Source organism: Somniosus microcephalus, chromosome 20 (genome assembly GCF_052327205.1).
Source record: "Somniosus microcephalus isolate GS21.2 chromosome 20, FLI_Smic_1.0, whole genome shotgun sequence".
Classification (NCBI taxonomy): Eukaryota; Metazoa; Chordata; class Chondrichthyes; order Squaliformes; family Somniosidae; genus Somniosus; species Somniosus microcephalus.
In genome coordinates this window covers 67451883-67474423 of record NC_141006.1, presented here as the reverse complement: position 1 = coordinate 67474423, position 22541 = coordinate 67451883, and the positions used below count along the sequence as shown (strand labels likewise).

Here is a 22541-nt window from a genome sequence, read left to right as displayed (position 1 = left end):
GGTGCTGCTCCCAAGGGAAGAAAAATGCCTAAGCGAGGGAATATTAACGACTTTAATTCGGAAATAGAAGACTGGGCCACGTACGTGGAACGCATAGAGATCTATTGCGAAGCCAACAAAATAGAGGAAGACGACAAGGCGATAACATTGCTAAACTCGATGGGGGCAAAAACATACGGGCTCTTGAAGCATCTAATAGCACCAAATAAACCAGCGGATCAGACCTTCGAAGAGATTGTGGCTGTGCTGAAGGACCATTTGAACCCCACACCGCTGATGCTGGCTGAACGATTCAAATTCTACGCAAGAACGCAGAAGAAAGACGAAAGCAATGCGGAATACTTGGTCGAACTGCGTAGGCTAGCGAAATACTGCCAGTTCGGAGGGAATCTGACAGAAGCGCTGCGGGACAAGTTCGTATGCGGATTGTCCAAAGAAGGGACGCAGAAGCGACTACTGGAAGAGAACGACCTCACACTGGACAGGGCTGTCCTTATAGCTGCATCGCACGAAGCCGCAGCGAAAGGAACGGCGGAAATGCAACTAAAGGCGGCGGCACTTGGGGTGGACCAAATTACTTCAAGCACAACAAAATGCTACCGTTGTGGGAAGACCACGCATGACCAGAATCAATGCTGGTTTAAGAACCAAGAGTGTAGGAAATGTGGCAAACTGGGTCACATCGCGAAGGTATGCCGGTCCGGGAAAAAGACCAATAATCAAAGGAAGCCACCACAAGAAAAGTACAACAAGGTACACAAGGTGGCTGAGAAGAGTTCAGACGAACAGAATTCAGACTCAAACCCAAACAACCAGGAGCTGGGTAGGCTGAGAATCCACAATGTGGGTAAAGAAATGGATCTACAGGCCATCTGGGTCATACTAAAAATAGCTGGAGTCCAAGTAAGAATGGAGCTGGACACTGGATCAGCTCTATCAGTCATCAACCGAAGGGACTACCACCGGCTATTCTCTCACATACCTTTAAGAAATACCAAGTTCGTATTACAGACATACACGGGGCATAACGTATACCCCGTGGGGAAAATAAGAGTCAAGGTGAGAGATAGGGGTAAAGAACACCCAAGAATGAACTTGTACGTATTACCTGAGGGAGGACCACCACTTCTAGGACGGGAGTGGATTAAGAAAATAGACATGGAATGGCATTACCTAAAAGCCATAATGAGGGAGGACTCGGTGCAAGCTATTAGCTCAGATTCTGAAATGGATGATGATAAGACCAAGTCGAATATGGAAGACAAGGCTAAAAGGGACTTGCCGACGATGGGAAAGAAAACGAAGACATGCAGAAGGACTTATGGTACCAAGAAGAATAAAGCTGCAGAGCAGAACTCCAGGTTGACAGAGAATTCTGAGCCTGTTCAAGCAAAGGATTCATCCATGACGGAAGAACACCGAGCTCGGATGCAAACTTATGTCAAAGTACGACAACAATTAGAACAGTTGGGTGACCGTCTCGTACAAGAGATGAAAAATATGGAAAGGTTCTGGGACACCGAATGGGAGAACCTGGAAAGACTACAGAGACAGCTAGCTCAAGCAGAGAGCGACCATAGAGCCATCGTGGTCAAATACCAATCACACTCCCCTGATGCTGTTCAGGAACTAGAATATTTACAGAATGAACCAAAGGAAGAGGGATCTTCAGGGAGCCAGGATTTTATTCCAGTTCTTCTCTACGACTCCTTACAAGCAGAGTGTGAGAAGTTGAAAGAACAGTATGAACAGGCCCAGGCTACAATTATGGAGGGGGTTAACTCGGCAGCCTCCGAAAAGCTAGTTTCAGTAGAAGCATATGAACAACTAAAGATTGAACATGAGCAAGAAGTCCAAAGGCTGCAGGAAATTCTTGATGAGCTCAAGGCCAAGACAGACTCATCGGTAGGAGATCCATCCATAGATGAGAAATTAGAGGTGAAAGTCATGGCAGAGCATGAAAGACAGGATGTCCAAGAACTTATAAAAACATTGAAGGACACCCAAGACAAATATGAGGCGGCAATGACCGAGGTTCAACAACTTGAAGAACAGATTCAACTGGGAGTCCTTTCAGTGGAAGAACAGGACACTGTAAGAATGGTCCCTGAACATGAACTAGAGAGCATCAGGGCGCAACTTTTCCGAGCGCTGAAAGCCAAAGTTCAAGAGGAACGTAAGGTGGAAGTATTGGAGAAAGAGGTGGAGGAAATGGAGAAGACTCTGATCCACCGGGTTCCCAGGGAAGAGTTAACGGTCAGCCAACTCCTTCATATGCTGAAGGACAAGACTCTGCAAGGGGAACAATCTGAACACGAGCTTCAATCTTCAGGGGGAACGAGTTCGGAGCTCTCAAAAGTCACGGAGATAGCTGAGGTGGCAACACAAATTTTACAAGGATGCCAAAAGTACGTTGAATCACGTCAAGGTGAACAAAAGAATGTGGAAACCGTTACTTCAGTAGAAGGGTTAAATAGCCTGATAACGCAATTACCGATGGAAAGGAAAGTATTGAACTCACAAATGAGGTCCGTCGTGAAGGAATGGCAGATAACCCAGGAAGAGCGGGATGAATATGAATGCATGAAGAAGGCTTTTCAAGAAAGATGTTTAGGGAAGGAACCACCGTCAGCTAACGTCCAGACGGGTGAGGAGGAAGAAGAAGTCTCTCTCGCTGGCCTAACTCAGGACGAACCCGAATATTACCATGACCTGTTGAGTGACACTGAATATTACGAGGATGTGGTCTGCCCAGCTTGTGATGAAAACTCTCAAAGTGCTGAAATCCGGATGAAGCACTTAAGGTCTAAGGAACATAGAGAGTTGGTGGCGCTACAGCTGGCAGCCGAGAAAGGAGCTCCGAGAGTTTCAAAAAGGCAGAAAAGAAAAAGAAGAAGCAGAAGATAATAACTGTCTAAAATATTAGCACTTCTACCATTCCAGGCGGGACATTACGAAAGGAGCTAAATTAGTTGAAAAACTGGAAAATGTCAAGACAGCCAGTTGGTTGTAAAAGTCCGCACTGCTGGTTCAACAGGACGAAGGTTCAAGCTGTTACGTCAAGAAAAAGGCTATGGAGGAGTCACGCTAGCCAGGTAATCCGGCTACACCAAAGAAATGTTGTTCGGAACGAGTCAAGATCAGAGACTGAATCTATGAACTGTTTCCGCAGAGACTGAACCTGTGAACTGTTTCCACCGAGATTATATTTGTAAATTGTTTTATATGACATTGACTCCACCGAGATTATATCTGTAATTTGTTTTATAGGAAGTTGAAGATATGTATGTTTAACGGGGACTCTGTAAGTAATAAGCTAAAAAGGGAGGATTGTAGTGTATGTACCCGTCTATCTTTAAGGGAACTACTTTAGGTGTGGCACTATTTGTTTGGCTTCTGTATACTGTAATACCGATAGTGACCACACCAGTATATAAGTGTTGTGCCAGGAGTTATTGGGCAGATTCGCCCGGACCTTCGAATAGTAAAGACCTATTTTGTTTGTTACTTCTGAAGTCTGTGTATTTATTAACTGCACAACCCACAGACTTTACAGTTAACTTACCCAAGCGGAGTTTAACTGGTTGAGTTGGTTGAGCATGATTACTGAAGTACAGTTGTAGTCGTACACAAGTCTCCAAAAGTCTGCAGTTGTGTTCTGCAAAGGATGTGGGGTCACCACAAAGGCCGCTGCTTGACTGTAGCTCTAAATAGAAACAGGATGCAAAAGCATTTCAGAAATGAGACTTTTTTGCAACTCAACGTTCTTTTTTGAGTGCAAGGTTAATAATGCTATCCTTTCGTAAAGAAACCTCTCATCACAACATGCACCAAATCTGATACAATTTAATCATTTTAAAATAAAATGTATCCAATCATTAATGAAAAGAACATACAGTACAGGAGGCCACTATTCACCCCATCATGCCTGTACTGGCTCTTTGAAAGTGCTATCCAGTTAGTCCCACGCCCCTGCTCTTTGCCCATAGCCCTGCAAATGTTTCCTTTTCAAGTATATATCCAATTCCCTTTTGAAAGTTGTTATTAAATCTGCTTCCACCAACCTTTCAGGCAATGCATTCCAGATCATAACAACTCAGAAAATTCTTCTCATCGCCCCTCTGGTTCATAAATCTATCTTAAATCTGTGTCCTCAGGTTACCGACCCTCCTGCCAGTGGAAACAGTTTCTCCTAAATTACTCTCTCAAAATCCTTCATAATTTTGAACACCTCTGCTCTAAGGAGAACAATCCCAGCTTCTCCACATAACTGAAGTCCCTCATCCCTGGTATCATTCTAATAAATCACCTCTGCACCCTCTCTAAGGCCTTCCTAAATCCTTCAAAACCCCTTCATAATTTTGAATACCTCTATTAAATAAAGAATAAAATAAAAAAGGACCCACATCCATCAATGCAGCATTGATGTAGTTGTTACTTTCTCCATCCACAGTAATGAGGAATGGAAGGCATCTGTCGGGTGGCAGGACGTCCATGTTACGATTCTTCTCTTGGTTCCGAGGTAAGAGAGCAATGCTGCACTCCTCAACATCCAGGTGCGGAGTCACTGAGTTAAGGGTCTGAAATTGTTACAAAGACACAAGGTTCAATGAACTGACTTTGAGCCACAGGTCTCTAAAGGTGAGGAGGAAAGCCCAGTCCCATACTCCAAACACACTTGCTGTGAGCTCAGTAAAAGCAGAAAGAAAGAACTTGCATTTATATAGCGCCTTTCAGGACCTCAGGACATCCTGAATGCTTTACAATCAATGAAGCACTTTCGATGTGCAGTCACTGTTGTAATGTAGGAAGTGCTGCAACTAACTTGTGCACAGCAAGCTCCCACAAACAGCAATGAAATAAATGACCAGATAATCTGTTTTAGGTGTTGGTTGAGAGAAAAATGTTGGCCAGGACACCGGGAAGAACTCCACTGCTCTGTGGGATTATTTACGTCCACCTGAGAGGGCAGACGAGGCCCCGGTTTAACATCTCATCTGAAGATAGTGCAGCACTCCTTCAGTACTGCACTGGAGTGTCAGCCTAGATTATGTGCTCAAGTCTCAGGAGGGGGCTTGAACCCACAATCTTCTGACTCAGAGGCAAGATTGCTACCCACCGAGCAAAGGTTGAATGCTTTGGAGCAGTCCCACACTCTGCCATTAATGGCATCACCACTGCATCAACTTTTCCAATGAGGTCATGCCAAAGTGATGATATAAAGTTGGCAGTATCAACAGTTACTAGAAGAAGCTACAACAGTTTCAACAGGAGGTGCCCCTCCCTTATACCAGTGGCAGTATAACTGGACCCTGAATGAAGCTTCCTTTTAAAGCACTGTGCCCCTCCCCTCTGCATTCTTTACTCTCCTTGCAGTCAAAATGCCACATTCTTGGTACAAAATTTGCTCAGGAAAGCACAATGGGCTTAGTTTGCTATCGTAGAGTTAAAGTGATAACTGAAGATTTGTGAGCAATTTAACACAGTCACTAAGTTGGTTATTTTCAATGAGTTGGTGGTTGTGTTAAATTCAGGTACAAATGGGTAATTTTCTAACTTCACACTCCTGGCTGGGATTCTTGCTACTGGGAGCAATTTGGAAATTTGAGTGCACAGTGTGCATGATTTTCTGACCATTAATTTAAATGTCATATACTCAAATTTCCATTTTGCACTACCGGTGAGCAGAAGCTAACCTAGATGTAAAATCTGAAGATTACCCATTATTAGTGCACCACCAAAAGAAATTAAACACCATGGCCTAGAAATTGGATATGGCCTGAAAACAGGCGGTGTCATGACCCAGCGCTATTTAGCTACGCTGGTTCAAAGTGGTCCAGGTAGCACGCAAAATTTGTGCTGACTGCTCATGTACATGATTGTAGTGCTGATCTCAGCGCTAAACACACTGATTGACTTACAGCTCAACAGGTGGGCTAATAGCGGCCAGTCTAATGGATAGTAATGTTTGGCCTAGTCTCTCTCCACTACTTACAAGGGAGGTGCTTTGATGCAGCAGCACCTCATTGTCATTGGAGTTGGAGCTTGAATTGGAATTGCAGTTGCAATTGGAACACATGGCTGAGCACCAACAAAGTGAACGAGCCAGAAGGTTCTCTGATGCGGCTCTGGAGGCATTGCTACTGGTCGTGGAGAGGAGGCGGGGTTTCCTGTTCCCGAAGGGTGGCAGGGAGCCATCAGCACATACATCGAGACGGCTGTGGCAAGATAGCTGGGTATGTGACGGCCAACAGTGTGGTACCGGGAACATAGATCCAGTGCCGCAAAAAGTTTATTGACCTCACACGGCAGGTCAAGGCAAATGCCATATCCCATCATCTGCACCACACCCCCATCACTCACTTACCAATAATTTCTACCTTTCATCACTCAAACCTCACAATCATAGCTTCACTTCACCCTCATGACCTTACCACTGCCGCAACACTCACCCACATCTCACACCTTGCACACACTGCCAACTATTCAACTATGGCAGGCACATCACCCAAACACATTGTACTACACTCACTGACACACTTCCCTTTCTCATGCAGGCCAAGGTGGCTCACAATCGCCGCGAGCAGCAGCAGGTGGGATGCGGCCAAGCCACTTTACAGGCCTTGAGCCAACTGGAGGAGTCAGTGCTCGACATAATTGGAGGAGAAGTCACTGAGGCTGTGGCAATGGGCGAAGTTGAAGCCCTTGGGGACATTAATGGTAGGCTCATCCCTAATCCTTCTTCTCACATCCCACTTCCTCCTCATCCCACAATCTCTTCTCACTTACAAGCTGGTGATGCTATATGCATGGATATCTTGCTTCCCCCACCCCCTCACCATAACCTGACTCCTGTGCCTTTCTGCTTTCAGATGACCAAGATCTGTCACTCGCACAGCCTGTCCCCGAAATAATGGAGGAGAGTGAAGGAGAAGAAGTAGGCACATCGTCATTGCATCTGACACTTGCAGACACCAGCTCAGAAACTGGTACTGCGTGGAATTGAGGGTAGTATAGATGCGGGATCTGCACATGTTGAGGCACCGGGCAGGAGTGGGCTGGGGGAAAGGGTAGCTCGGGCACCAGCTCCCCAGAGTGAGAGTTTGTACGCGAGTTCTGCTGCACACGACTAGAGGATGACCTCGATATGGTGTCTGTCAGAAGAAGGGTGATGGGCATGCACGCGGAAATGCTAGGTGCAATGGCAAGCCTACCAGAGAGCCTCTTGGCAATGTCAAGGAGCATGGAGGAGTTCGGCTCCAACATTGGACGGGGCTTTGCACAGAGCTTGGAGCCCATGATTTCCAGGCTGGAAATGATGAACAACTCCAGGAGAGACCTTGTCGACCCAGCCATGATGCTGCATGTGATGGGCGATGTCGCGGCTTCGATTGCAGCACAAGCATAAGCGACCTAACAGCTCAATGCTGCAGTGGAAGTGCAGACTGCTCTGCTGCAGGCTCAGCTTGCTGCCACATAAGGGCCCAGAAATTCCAGAACGGGGCTTGCAGCACGTGCAAGCCCCGTATTTACACTTACCCCGCGCTACTGCCGATCAGCTCCAGGGACGCCTGGAATTGGTGTTTCCAGAAGAAGAATCCCGGGCAGCGTATGACGTCACGCCGCCCAGGAGTGCAGCCAGCGCGAAGCCAGGAGTGTGCAGTGCAAGTGAGACACGCCCCTTGAGGTCTCAGTTTCACTCGACACGCCCCCAATGTTTCTGTCAAGCTGCTAACCATTTTTACATGCAAAGCAGCAGTTTAAATAGGTTTTTGGAAGTTTTTTGAAGATTTTGGTAACTTTTATAAACTTTTTAAAATGTTTACATTATTTTGAGTAATCTGAAGTAGTTTTAAACAGAATTAAAGCAATTTAAAGACTTTTAAAAGCCCTAAAAGAATTTTTTTAATTCCATTTATTTATTTAGCAATGTCGTCGTCATACATGTCTTCACACTGTTCCCTTTGGGGAACTGTATGAAGTGGTGGAAGGATTTATGGCCATGATTAACGCTCATTCCGTGACCGTAACCATCTTTGAACCAGGCATTAGGGCGGTTAGTCCTATGGCGGGAGGGTTTTACGGGCTCCCACAAGCTATACAAGGAGGGGGGGCCACCCACACCCACGGACGCAAATATCCCACTGGATGTCAACCCAGAATTTAGAGCCGGAGCTCCGACTCCACTTGCCGGGACTGTCTGGGGCGGGGTTCGAAACCCTACCCTGATCTGGCCCAGCGGCGGGGATCCTACCGCTATGACAAAGGCCCAATCCGATGAGCAACGTGAAATGGCAGCATAGGGCTCCAGTCACGGGGAGGGAAAAGGCGCAGGAAACGTATGGGTGTCACCTTTTGTGCGGAGTGGGCCTTTTGCGTAGCAGTAAGCATCCCCGCCGCTGGGCCAGAAGGAGTAGGGTTTTGAACCCCACTCCAGACAGTCCCGGCAAGTGGAGTCGGAGCTCCAACTTTAAATTCTGGGTGGACATCCAGCGGGATACTTGCGTCCGTGGGTGTTGGTGGCGCCCCCCCCCCCCTCAGATGGGTTGTGGGAGCCCGTAAAACCCTCCCGCCATAGGACTAACCACCCTAATGGCTGGTTCAAAGATGGTTACGGTCACGGAATGAGCGTTAATCACGGCCATAAATCCTTCCACCACTTCATACAGTTCCCCAAAGGGAACAGTGTGAGGATACGTACGATGATGACCTCTTGCGCAATGCACCTCCTTGGACCCTCAGTCGCAGATGCGAGGGGGCAAGTCGTGCAATTGTTAAATTTTTCATTTTATTGACATGTAAAATGTTGGCCCAGTAATTCCCTTCCAAATGCGCGAGTACGGTCGGGGTACTTACCCATCTGGCTGGATGAAATGCCGGTTTTCAGCATGCACAGTGCATGTGGGGAAAACCGGCATTTCCTGTCCTCTGAACGAAGGGGTTCAGAGGCAGAACGCGTGCGACTGCACAGGCAGCGCGTGCGCAGTATAATTCGCCGCTTTCATTAATGCTTTCAGTGAGGTCAAGTCATTACAACTTACACATGAAAAAAGCATGGGTACAGTTGCTCCAGAGGCTGCGGAGGAAGATATTTATTATCGTGGAGCTTCTGAAAGTATGTATGTCTGTATATATTCCTTTGCGTGTTATGTATATATTCCTTTACTTATGTGTATGAATGTATTATTTAATTATGACTTTCAGAGAAAGTAACTTATTGGAAAATCATAATTAAAAACATACATTCATACACATTAGTAAAGGAATATAAAACATACATACATATACGTAAAGGAATATATGTGGACATACATACATAACTCATTCTCACATTCCATTCACACAGCCACAATTGCTCCTTCTACCTACCGTTCTGAAAACCCTTTTTAAAAAAAAAAAAATTATTAACTTTAAAACTTACTTAAAATTTCTTAAAATAACTTCCCTCCCTTTCCCAAACAAAAATATTGCATTTCAGAAGCTCCACGATAAAATGTTTCTTCCTCCGCAGCCAATGAACCACTTTACACTTGCTTTTTTCAAGTGTAAATTCTGAGGACTTACCCTCACGGATTTCATGAATGAAATCTACGAAGTCACTGCGCAAGCGCTGCCTGTGCAGTCGCACGCGCTCGAGGTCTGGAAATGCCGGCGTTCCCCGCATGCGCTGTTCATGCTGAACACCGGCATTTCCAACGGCCAGATGCGTGAGTACCCCGAGCGCACTCACGCCTTTGGCCGCGAATTTCTGGCCCAAGATCAGACTGCTTCATGCAGTCTCGGCTTGCTGTCACTCAAGCTCAGACTGCTGCCATTGTGGCTGTGTCGAAAGGGGCTTGCAGGGTGTTGCAGCAGCCCAGCAATCTGTCCTTCAACAGATTGCTAGGAATGCTGAAACGTCGTCCCCGGGGAGTGGCAGTGGGTCTGTGGAGCAGGAACCTGCTGTCCCCTTTCAGGATGACAGCATTCCTATTCCCAACACTGCCTCTCCACCACTGACCTTGCCGCTGCCCGTCAGCCAAAAATCCCAGACTGCTGCTGCCCATGCCGAGGTGAAGCAGTCAACAGCCGAGCTTTCTAGGTCCACAGCTGGTCGAGGTCATCCTGCAAGGCCATCTGAAGTCTCCCCCACGGAAACTCAGAAGCCTTCCACCAGCCATGCTGCAGCCACTGGGGGGAATGGCACACAAATGACAGGCGCTAAGGGATTGCACAAGAGTGATTAGTTCATATAGTAATGTAAATTGAATAGCTATAAATTTATTAATTTTGTTTTGAATGTTTGTTTTGTGCTGGCTCTCATTTCAGCTTTGTGCCCAGGAGGACCCAGTGCTATTCCGTGACAGAGGGATGGTATGATGGGGATCTGGTTGAACATAAGAAATAGGAGCAGGAGTAGGCCATTTGGCCCTTTGAGCCTGCTCTGTCATTCAATAAGATCATGGGTAATCTTCTACATCATCTCCACTTTCCTGAACTATCCCCATATCCCTCGATTCCCTTAATATTCATGGGGATGTTGTGAGCAACGGGGATCTGGGATTTTATTCACTGGAATCGGAGCCCGTGCTAAAGGGGGATTTACTGCCTGCCTCCTCCCTTCCTCCTTCTCTTCGTCTTGCTCCTCCTCCTGAGGTGGTCCCACAATCCCTGGTGTCAAGGGCTGCGCTCTCATGATGGCCAAGTTGTGAAGCATGCAGCAGACCACCACGAAATGGGACACCCGCTCAGCCGAGTATTGGAGGGCTCCTCCCGAGCGGTCAAGGCAGCAGAACCATTGCTTCAGCAGCCTGATGGTCTGCTCGATGATGTTCCTGGTGGCAGCATGACTCTCATTATATGAGGGCTCGGCACAAGTGATGGGGTTGCAGAGGGGAGTCATCAGCCAGGTGCAGAGCGGATAGCCCTGGTCTCCAAGCACCCACCCTCGGGTTTGACGTGGTGGCTGGTAGATTGCTAGCACACCGGACTGACGTAGGATGAAGGCATCATGACTGCTGCCAGGATAGTGGACCATCAGGATGCACTGAGCGTGGTCGCACACCAACTGCACATTAAGTGAGTGGTAGCCTTTGCGGTTACAGAAGATCTCAGGATTGTTATGCGGTGCCAGCAAAGCCACGTGGGTGGCAGATCGGGTGTCAGGTGAGCGTTGCACACTCACTGACATCATGATTTGCATAATCTACATATCCTTACCGAGCACGGACATTGGCAGCGCTGCTGCTCAGCTGAAAATGGCGGCCGCCATTTTTTTTTGCCAAACTAGATAGAGAGAAACTGTTCTCATTGGCGGAAGGGTCAAGAACCAGAGGACACAGATTTAAGGTGATTGGCAACATGAGAGAAAACTTTTTATGCAGCGAGTAGTTAGGATCTGGAATTCACTGCCTGAAAGGGTGGTGGCGGCAGATTCAATTGTGGCTTTCAAAAGGGAATTGGATAAGTACCTGAAGGAAAAAATTTGCAGGGCTACGGGGAAAGGGTGGGGGAGTGGGATTAGCTGAAGTGCTCTTGCAGAGAGCTGGCACGGGCTTGACGGGCCGAATGGCCTCCTTCTGTGCTGTAACCATTCTATGATTCTAATGGCCAACGCTAACACCTCCAATTTCTAGGCCCATATATATACTAACATAGGTTTACAAATACAGTAAAGTAAAATATTTGTCTCAATAAGGGAAGGCAGCACATTATTACAGGAACCACTAAAGAGACAATAACAATTTTAGGAAAAGAACTGGGACTAAGCACAGTGCAGCAACATCAAATTCAACATCTCACTTGCTGCACTGAAGCCCCATGATAATGTGCATAGTAACAGTTTCAGGGAGGAGAGACCTTTGGTTCATCTAGCCCATCTATCCACAGTATTCCCTTGGTATATTTCTAATACCCTGACTTTGTTGACAAAAACTTGTCTAGTTCCTTCTTGAAACCCATTAAGGTTTCTTGTCCCACCATCCAATCTGTTCTACTTAGCATCATTTTAGTAAAAGAGTTCCTCCTACATTCCTATTTTCTTTTGTTATCCTTAATTTGTACAGTGATCAGTGACCCAACTCCTTCAATATCTGATGGCTTGATGGCTGACACCAATGAAACAGCAAGCAATGATACGAAGTTTCTGGACACTTAGTAGGAGCAACTGTCAACAATAGGGAAGGAGCATAATCATGTCAGGCTGCATTCCTTTACATACACAAATGGGGAAAATTCTTGGACGGTGATGGACAGACTCTAATATTGTTAGGGGAAAAAATCTGTAGAACTGCATTGTGACCAAACCTTGTTGACTGAAATCAAATGAAGATGAACTAACAAGCGAAAAAATATTGTCATTCATGTGGCGCTTTGTTATGTCTCTGCACTACAAATGAAACAATTTGGGGCTTTTCGCAGTCACTGTTGTTATGAAGGCAAACATGGCAACCAATAATCAAGTTTAAAGTAAGTGTGCATCTATAATCAAGTATTGATTGCACTTTAGCAACTTATTTAATGTTAATGATAAACAAGTATAGTGAGCTTGGATTAAATCAGGATTCATTGGGTTAACCTGAAAATCCCCCAAATCATCACAACGATTGTGATTGGGTGAGGCTTGTGTTCATGCAGGTTTTAAAAGTTTACTGTCAGCTAACCTTCCCCAGTATTGGAATAAGGGACAAGACAGCATTGTGAATTCTTGAGTGGCCCAATGGCAAATACCACCAGTTGAGGCCACTGATATTTGCTGTCTTTACTTTGCTCTGCAAACAAGCAACGGAAACGGTGAGGTGGCATTCCAGGACAGCTCATTTAGATTATAGTCTGATTGTCTGGGGTACAAGTCTGCCCATTTATACCATGCTCATTAGGACAGCTCTCTCCATTGGTTTACGCTGTACATAGATCAAGAGACAATGCCTTAGCTGATGCACATTTGTTGTGAACAAAGTTGAGTACCAAGCACTCAGCTGGGCACCTTTCTAAAGCGAGTCAGTTTCTGCATGTGGAAAGTACACCATTGAGCAGGAAACGAGTTCCCTTCCATGTATATTATTTAACACACTCACCTGGAACTCTTCTTTTAGTTGTGAGGAGTTACTCTGAGGGTCTATTCTGATCATTTCTTTATAAATAGGTCTGAACTCACAGACTGGGATGGAGGTGTCACCACACAGGCAGGCTTCCAAGATGGCATCATGGATGAAAATATACTGCTCCTGCAAATAAAGAGAAGTTAACTGTGTTATTATCCAATAGATTTCCCATTGAATAGAGTACACCTGTAAATTTCATTCTTTTTCCTATTTTCGTAAGGGATGCTCTTGTATATTCTTGTATCTAGTACATGCCCATCACACTTTAGATGTCACAGTTCAGATGCCACACACTATGGTCTTGAATAAGTGACTATGACTAATAAGAGCAAGTGATTACACTGAAAGTGCAGTGGGACATGGGCTTGTAACTTAACTTGTGGGTATATCGAACATTCCTTCACTTTAAGTACCTAAAAGCCTGAAGGGGACACAAGTATCAAACATGTACAATTTATTTTCCCATTAAAATTTAGATTTTTGATACTTGGGTGCATTTTCCAGTATTTTGGAATCTACAGTCAATGTGGGCATTGCATTTATTTCATCTAAATGGTGTTGTATTGAAAACTACTCTAATTACCATTTTTGGAATTAGTTATTTTTCTTTATATTTTGAAATTTCTTCCTCCTAGTAACTATTACTGTGTGGGGAAGGGATCTTTTAATTGTCTTTAAAAATGTCTAATAGCAAATGGGGATTTGAACCCTGTTTTATTGACCACGTGACAATTCAGGTCAGGGCTGTCGGCTCTACATTTACAATTTTAACAGTCCTTCATAACGCTGCCTCTCCCCAACTGGTGGTGTATTTCAAGGAGGGTCTGGGGGTTTTGAGAACTTTGGAATTTTTACATTAAAAATAGTGCATTCTAGTTAATTTTAAACATTTTTATTTTCATAAAAGGGAAGGGCCATCGCTGCAGGCACTGCAATTTAAAAAGTACCTACCTGGACCACCAAGGCAGCCGGGATCCTGCATGATCAGCCTGGCACTCAAGCAGAGTGCTGGGGTGATCGATCATGGGCAGGAACCCGCGAAAAAAACTAGAACAGGAAAGGTAAGTTTTTTTCCACTTACCTTGGCCACCTCACCTTTAATCATCGCCCCCGAAGCAGCCGCCCGCCCGATGCACGCATGCTGCAGCCGTCGGTGTTTTCGACCGGCGCTGCTCCAGGGGGCGGAAGTCAATTTCGGGTCTGGGGTGATGCGCACAGCGATGACGTCACCATCTCCAGGTGAAGGAGGTCGGGCGCAATGGCGTAGCACCGCCGCAAAACTCCAGCCGAGTATGGCTGGAGTCGATGTCAGCACTGCGCCCGGTCGCAAAGCCATTTACGCCCCCCTAAACAGACCAGCTGCACCTAGCTTCTAGCTTCCATTCATTCACTCAACAATTCACCCCTGCTAAATTGCTGTTACAAGTTTCTCCCTTGTCTTCCCTCCCAAAACTGTTACTCCCAGCTCTCACCCCCTCCCTCCCAGATTCTACCCACTTTCCCTCTTGGTCCACTAAATGTTACCCCCAAATGACTGCTCCCCCTCCCCTCAAAAGTACTCCAATCTTCTATTCCCTCCGTCCTTCAAAGGCTGTTCTAAGATTACTCTGCACCCCTTGCCTCCCAGCACTGCTCCCAGCTGCTACACTCCCTGCCTCCCAGATGCCGGTGACAGCTGCTTCCCTCTCTTCACTTCCGCAAAGAGCCCCTTGTTCCTTCCTACTTCTCTCTCAATCTCCCAAAGACTGTCTGCTCCCCTCTTCCAGGATTGCCATTCCCCAGCTTCTCCCTGATGTGGTTAGTGGCACGGTACACTGTGGACGGGAATCCCCGATCTTGCCAGAATTCCAGCTACAGTGTACAGCACCGTCAATCACAGCAGGAGCACCAACAGTGGGAGTGCAACTTGGGGAAGGGTCTATCCTGCGGTGATTTTGTCCTGTGATTGCAGACAAGTGACAGAACAGTTGGCAAATACTGACTCTGGTAATCTAGGCCGGGCAGAAGTGAGAGTGCTACATTTGGTCTCAGTGTCCCTGGACTAAGTGGTTGAATTTCAAATTCAGTGATCATAGCATGGTTGAATTTCAAATTCAATTGGAGGGTGAGAAAGTTGGGTCTGAAACCAGTGTCCTGATCTTAAATAAAGGCAATTACAAATGTATGAAGGCAGAGTTGGCTAAAATGGACTGGGAAAATAAATTAAAGGGTAAGACAGTTGATAAGCAATGGCAGACATTTAAGGATATATTTCATAACTCTCAACAAAAATATATTCCAGTGAGAAGGAAAGACTTTAAGAGAAGGACGAACCATCCGTGACTAACTAAGGAAGTAAAGAATGGTATCAAATTGAAAACAAAGGCATACAATGTTGCCAAGATTAGTGGGCGGCCAGAGGATTGGGAAATTTTTAAAAACCAGCAAGGGACAATTAAAAAAGAGAGAAGATGGATTATGAGAGTAAACTAGCAAGAAATATAAAAAGATAGTAAGGACTTCTAAAGGTATATAAAGAAGAGAGTTGCTAAAGTAAACGTTGGTCCCTGGAGGATGAGACTGGGGAATTAATATTGGGGAACAGGGAAATGGCAGAAACTTTGAATTAATATTTTGTATCAGTCTTCACGGTAGAAGACACTAAAACCATTCCAATAATACATAATTAGGGGCTATAGGGAGGGAGGAACTTAAAACAATCACTATCACTAAAGAAAAAGTACTCTGTAAAATAATGGGACTAAAGGTGGACAAGTCCCCTGGACCTGATGGCCTGCATCCTAAGGTCTTAAAAGAAGTGGCTGCAGAGATAGTGAATGCATTGGTTGCAATATACCAAAATTCCCTGGATTCTGGAGAGGTCCCAGCGGATTGGAAAACCGCAAATGTAACGCCCCTATTTAAGGAGGGAGGGAGACAGAAAGCAGGAAACTATAGACCAGTTAGCCTAACATCTGTCATTGGAAAAATGCTGGACTCCATTATTAAGGAAGCAGTAGCAGGACATTTAGAAAATCATAATACAGTCAAGCAGAGTCAGCATGGTTTTATGAAAGGGAAATCATGTTTGACAAATTTGCTGGAGTTCTTTGAGGATGCAACGAGCAGGGTGGATAAAGGGGAACCAGTGGATGTGGTGTATTTGGATTTCCAGAAGGCATTCGATAAGGTGCCACATAAAAGGTTACTGCACAAGATAAGACCTCACGGGGTTGGGGGTAATATATTAGCATGGATAGAGGATTGGCTAACTAACAGAAAATAGAGAGTCGGGATAAATGGGTCATTTTCCAGTTGGCAAATGGTAACTAGTGGGGTGCCACAGGGATCAGTGCTGGGGCCTCAACTATTTACAATCTATATTAATGACTTGGATGAAGGGACCGAGTGTAATGTAGCCAAATTTGCTGATGATACAAAAGATAGGTGGGAAAGCAAGTTGTGAGGAGAACACAAATAATCTGCAAAGGGATATAGACAGGCTAAGTGAGTGGGCAAACATTTGGCAGATGGAGTGTAATGTAGGAAAGTGTGAGATTACCCACTTTGGTAAGAAAAATAAAAAAGCAAATTATTATTTAAATACAGAGCGATTACAAAATGCTGCAGTACAGAGGTACATAGGGGTCCTTGTGCATGAAACACAAAAAGTTAGCATGCAGGTACAGCAAGTAATCAAAAAGGCAAATGAAATGTTGGTCTTTATTGCAAGGGGGTTGGAGTATAAAAGCAGGGAAGTCCTGCTACAACTGTACAGGGTATTGGTGAGACCACACCTTGAGTACTGCGTACAGTTTTTGGTCTCCTTATTTAAGGAAGGATATACTTGCATTGGAGGCAGTTCAGAGACGATTCACTAGGTTAATTCCTAAGATGAGGGGGTTGACTTATGAAGAAAGGTTGAGCAGGCTGGGCCTATACTCATTGGAATTTAGAAGAATGAGAGGTGATCTTATTGAAACATATAAGATACTGAGGGGGCTCGACAAGGTAGATGCAGAGAGGATGTTTCCCCTCGTGGGGAAATCTAGAACTCGGGGGCAGTTTCAGAATAAAGGGTCGCCCTTTTAGAACTGAGATGAGGAGGAATTTCTTCTCTCAGAGGGTCGTAAATCTGTGGAATTCTCTGCCGCAGAGAGCTGTGGAGGCTGGGTCATTAAATACATTTAAGGTGGAGATAGACAGATTTTTGCAAGATAAGGGATTGAAGGGTTATGGGAAGCGGGCAGGGAAGTGGCTTTGAGCCCAAGATCAGCCATGATCTTATTGAATGGCGGAGCAGGCTCGAGGGGCCAAGAGGCCTATTCCTGCTCCTATTTCTTATGTTCTTATGTAACTGGTTACGATACTAGAGAAAACTGTTCCCTTCCAGTCAACTGTCTTAATTTTAACTATTTCAAAAAGTATTAGGCAGTTTACTCATCACACTGTAAACTTGTATCATCAAATAACAGCTCATTGACTCTACAACCTAGATTTTAACTGCAGGCATGTGGGCAGAGACCGAGGTGGGTTAAACTGTCTGGTCTCCTGCAGCTCAAGGTGGGAGCCTCAAACAGACGTCAGGCCCCTTATTTGCAGATGCAAAGTTCAGGCGTGGGTAAAGAACGCCTATATTTATTCCATTCCCAGTATGGCAGGCAGCTTACTTCCGGCCAGAAATGTGTGCACGTTTCCTGCTACCATATTGGGGGTGCAGTAGGCCAGTTGGCACCCAAAAGATGAGCACTACACGGCCTAAATTATAGGCCAACGCATTAAGTGCCCTTTCTTGTGCGACGCGAACACAGGCTAGGATGCACAATCAGTTCTCGCCAATTCTCTGCCACTTTCTTTAAGCTCCCTTTTCAAGCTATGTTTCCTTCTAAAAGAAGGCATACTATGTAAAGTAAATGCCACGGAAACTGTTTCAATTATAGTGGGTCAGAAGTTGGAAGACAAGAGGCAGCCATTTCACCACCACAACATGTTCCAGTGTGCATTTACAAAATTCCAGTCAGTTTATTCCAAATTCTCTGGACTAGATTTCTGGTCAGACACGGCAGTGCCAAACCGAGACGGCCGAGGATTGATGTAAATTGGCCCTCAGGCCTCATCAGCATACTTGGCTGGAGCCGCCGGTGCTGGTCACGCCTCCACAGGTAGCTCGCCTGATCGAAGAGATCAGTCTCAGGCCTCCCGCCTCACAAGCAGTGGCCCTCAGGTAATTCCCGGGAGGGGGGAATCAGAGCAGGCTACCGTGGGTGTGTGGGGGGGGGGGGGTGGTGCACGAATCCTGGGAAGTCGGAGGAGCATTCCAGGTAGTCCTAGCTCCACAGGAACTTTTTTTAAACTTAGCTTTTGCTGGCGGTCGCAGGGGCTGCTGAAAAATCCTGAGCCCAATGTAGGCCCAAAGCCTGCATCGTTCACTGGCAACAGATTTCTTGATGGGGTCCGTCAACAGGCGATAGGATGCTGATTTACAATTTATGGGACACCTTAAAAAAAAAGGGCCCCATGAATTTAGTAGTGGGACCAATTCCTGCGCAGATTGGGCACAGGCAGTTCTCGCTGCGAAACCAGCGTGCTTTGTGCTAATTTTACGCCCCAAAAAACGTGTACAACGCATACCAATTTCTACCCCTCTACGTTTACAATGTTCATAACAACAAATGAAAGGTTTGGCCCCAACTGGACTACTGTGTCCAATTCTGGGCACCACACTTTAGGAAGGATGTGAAGGCCTTACAGAGATTGCAGAAAAGATTTACGAGACTGATTCCAGGAATGAGGGAGGGACTTCAGTTACGTTGATAGACTGGAGAAGCTGGGGTTGTTTTCCTTGAAGCAGAGAAGATTGAGAGGAGATTTGATAGAGGTGTTCAAAATCATGAGTGGTCTGGACAGAGTAGATAGAGGAAAACTGATCCCATTGGCAGAAGGGTCGAGAACCAGAGGACACAGATTTATGGTGATTGGGAAAAGAGCCAAAGGCAACGTAAGAAAAAACTTTTTTACTCAGCGAGTGTTAAGATCTGGAATGCACTACCTGAAAGGGCTTTCAAAGGGGAGTTGGATAAGTATATGAAGGAAAGAAATTTGCAGGGCTATGGGGAAAGGGCGGGGGAGTGGGACTAACTGAGGTGCTCTTGCAGAGAGCCGGCATGGGCTTGATGGGCCGAATGGCCTTCTTCCGTGCTGTAACCATTCTATGATTCTATAAATCTTCCAACTCCACACCCCACCCCTCCAACCCCACTTGCCAGGTTAATCGATGTTCTAAATAGTGGGAGGGAGGGAGGGGGTGATTGCTGAGGCTTTAACCCTTACCTCAGTCTGAATCATGTTAATTCTCCGTGAGTACAGTATCTTCACACAGTTGTAAATGTCAACAACCCCTTCACATTCTGCCATGTCCAACATCACGTCCAGCACAATGTAGCATCCAGTTCTCCCTGCACCAGCGCTGAGGCACCCAAAACAAAGAGCAGATATTAAAGCTTCCTGAGCAGTAAACTGGCACTGAGTCTATTAATACTGCCCACATGACTCGTAATTAGTTTATCACCCATGCTACATTGTCACCTTGTACAGACCACGCTGCATAAATTATATTTTTAAATCTACCAAAAATACTATAGAAAGCAAGAAATTGCGCAGCAGACAATTCCCATTAACATGTAACAAACCTCCTGAAACTTTCAGCAGGAAAATTAAGTGTGCTGGCAAATTAATTATTCATTGCACAGAAATTCAATGTATGAAATATTAACATTTTATCAGCTTGTTAATGCTAAAGTAAAGTGTCTGCCATTAGACACTAGGGGGGAGAAATTCGGTATCGCCCCGTTTGGGCGCAAAGTTAAGCGCCTGCCGCTAATTATCGCCTCCGACTGCAAACTTGGCTTCTATCGCCCCTGCAGGTGATTGGAGCGCTAAATACCTCTCTTAAGGCGCTAACGCCAAGGAGCGAGGCGCTACCTCAAAGTGCTGGCGAAGCTCATGTGATGTCAGTCAGCAATGGAACACAGACACACTGGCACCAACCAGTTCTTAAAGGGAAGGGTCGATCTTGCTCTCCATCCACACCCTGCTCATTGCCACCTTGAATCTTGGCCTGGAGAGACCTGTACATCATATCTGCTGGAAAGAACAATGCAGAGGTCCAGGGAAAGAGCTCAAAGTGCAGCCCCAATAGTATCTTCTAAATCGATGCAAGGAAGGTCAAATCAAAATGAACCTGCAAAGTGCTGCTCAGTACCCAAAACTCTTTCACACAGCGTTGAATCTCTCCAGAAGTCTCTCTCTCAGAATGCGTGGTGCAAAATTGTCGGCGACAAAAAAAGGCAGGAAGCGGTCGCCTTTAAATAGCGCTCCCCCAGTCTCTTCCCGACTGCAAAACGCTCCCCTCAACCTGTCATTGCTAGCGGCAGGCGGTAAGGCAGGGGGCGCCACTCAATATCCGGTCCGTGGCGCTACCGGGGCGTTGCATGCTAGACTGACGTCACGATCTGCCGGCGCAGGAGATTGTGGCGGTAGTGTTTAGCGCCGCCGCAAAATGTCTGGTCAATTTTGCGAGTGGCGCAAACATTGCTGTGCCCGGGCGCTAGTTGCTTTGCGCCCCATTCTAACGGGAGGCGCTAAGCAACCAAATTTTCCCCCTAGAAGCTTGCTTTCTATTTGGGATTATTAATAAGCACATACATACCATTTATTTAACACAATGAGGTGATGAGCTCGCAATGCTAGGATAAAATGGGGTATTAATGATCGTAGTGTGCAAAATGTGAGTGACTGTTTTCTTTGGTACTGTGTTAATTAGCTGCTTTAATAATGCTGCATTTATAGAACACAACCAGCTCAAGAAATTATGATTCTGTAATCCCCTACTTCCCGTATATCCATCGGTAAAAATTTTGCCTGATATGTGCTGTCAGCAGAAAATCGGTCCTGCTCAGTAAACAACAGCTAGGATCGAATTGGCAGCAGGCGACTAAATCGGCTTCTTAAATTGTGCTACAATGCCGTTGGCTCCTGATGTGCGAATCTGGCGCAACAGGTGGTAACACCTCATGAAAGGTACCAGATTCATCAAGAAGGCCATAAAAAAGGTGGGCCCTTCCAACCGCTGCCTTTAATGAATCTGACAAGTTTACTTTGGGGGTGCATGAGTTGGGAATCAGTGGCACTGACGTGACACTAGAACAATACAAAAGGCAGCTTTAGAAAGGGACCAGAGAATGGTGGTAATACCTATCAGTTTTTTAAAAATGTATCTATGCATGGTTAAAAACCAATTGCAAAAAATAAAAAGAATGCTGGGATATAGAATATACTGCCAGAACAGTAAAGTACAATCTCCAAAGGTTATTCTGAAGCTGTAAAATATACTGGTCAAACAACCCTTGAAGTATTGGGCTAGATTTTCAGGGAGCCGTCAGGCAGGGTTTCAGGCGTGTGGGGGGGGGGGGGGGGGGGAAATCCTGATTTTGGGGGTCCCGACACCATCCCGCCCAAAACCCCGCCCCACGTAAGTTTCAGGGGCGGCGAGTACCCGCCCCGCACTGGGACTTGCTGAAACCAGGCGGGAAGGGATTAGTGCCAATTAACTGCCTGTTAACAGGCAGTTTTTAGCCTAATCCCTATTTTGAGGGGTTTCGTGTGGGTTTCCCGACGGCTCCAAACCACGCCAGGTCGGGAGGCGGGCCGTCGGGTTGAAGGAGTTGGAGGAGTCGTGATGTCGGCGCTCAGGTGAGTGATGGGTGCATGAGTGCAAAGGTAAGTGTGTTTGGTGTGTCTAAAGTGTGTAAAGAACTTTTACTTGCCTGTACTTACCTTAACAGCCTTTCTTCCTGTAGCCGTCGGGAGCGCATCACTCAGCCGGAACTTAAAGCTGAACGGCTGCGATCTGTCAAAAGTGACAGCCTTCAGCTTTGAGTGCCGGTGTGAGTTCTAACTGAGTCTGTGCAGAATGACTCATGTCAGAACTCAGACTGTCAGTGTTTCACAGCTTCAAACAGCTGTCAAACGCTGATATTTCATCTGTCAAGGACTCTTGACAGATGAAATTTCAGTCTGACGTCACCTGTTGCCGGGTGGCCCTTAATTGGCCTGCTGAGCCCGCTGGGCGGGCTCAACAAGGTCAATCAAGGGAAAATCGCGCGGATTGGCCGGACGTCGAAGTAGGCGGGTCAAAAACCCAAAAGGGGAAGTCCTGCCTTCTTCCCGACAGGTTCGGCAAAATCTACCCCATTGTATCTAGCATCTATTTGTAGAGCAAACAACATCCACAGAAAACAAAAACAGAAAATGCTGGAAACACTCGGGTCAGGCAGCATTTGTGGAGAGGTCATCCTCCTTTGAGCATCTCACCTTGTTCTACCCCTCACGTCTCTCTTTTAAAATCCTTATTCTGTATCGCTCACCCAAATACCACACCAATTTTCTCAATATCTTCTCTGCTTCCCTCTCTCTGCTTCC

At 46.0% G+C, this 22541-nt stretch overlaps 1 protein-coding gene across 7 annotated transcripts in view; it reads right to left on the bottom strand.

Moving 5' to 3' along the window:
• ptprub (protein tyrosine phosphatase receptor type Ub) overlaps nt 1-22541 on the bottom strand; it is a 1172978-nt gene that overhangs the window by 45544 nt on the left and 1104893 nt on the right. For all 7 annotated transcript variants that reach the window (XM_085962902.1, XM_085962905.1, XM_085962901.1 and 4 more), the window contains 4 exons: nt 19392-19527; nt 13056-13205; nt 4407-4580; nt 3566-3706 (listed from right to left, as the gene is read on the bottom strand). In XM_085962902.1, coding sequence (XP_085819028.1) covers nt 3566-3706; nt 4407-4580; nt 13056-13205; nt 19392-19527 — 601 coding nt within the window. The remainder of the gene's footprint in view (nt 1-3565; nt 3707-4406; nt 4581-13055; nt 13206-19391; nt 19528-22541) is intronic.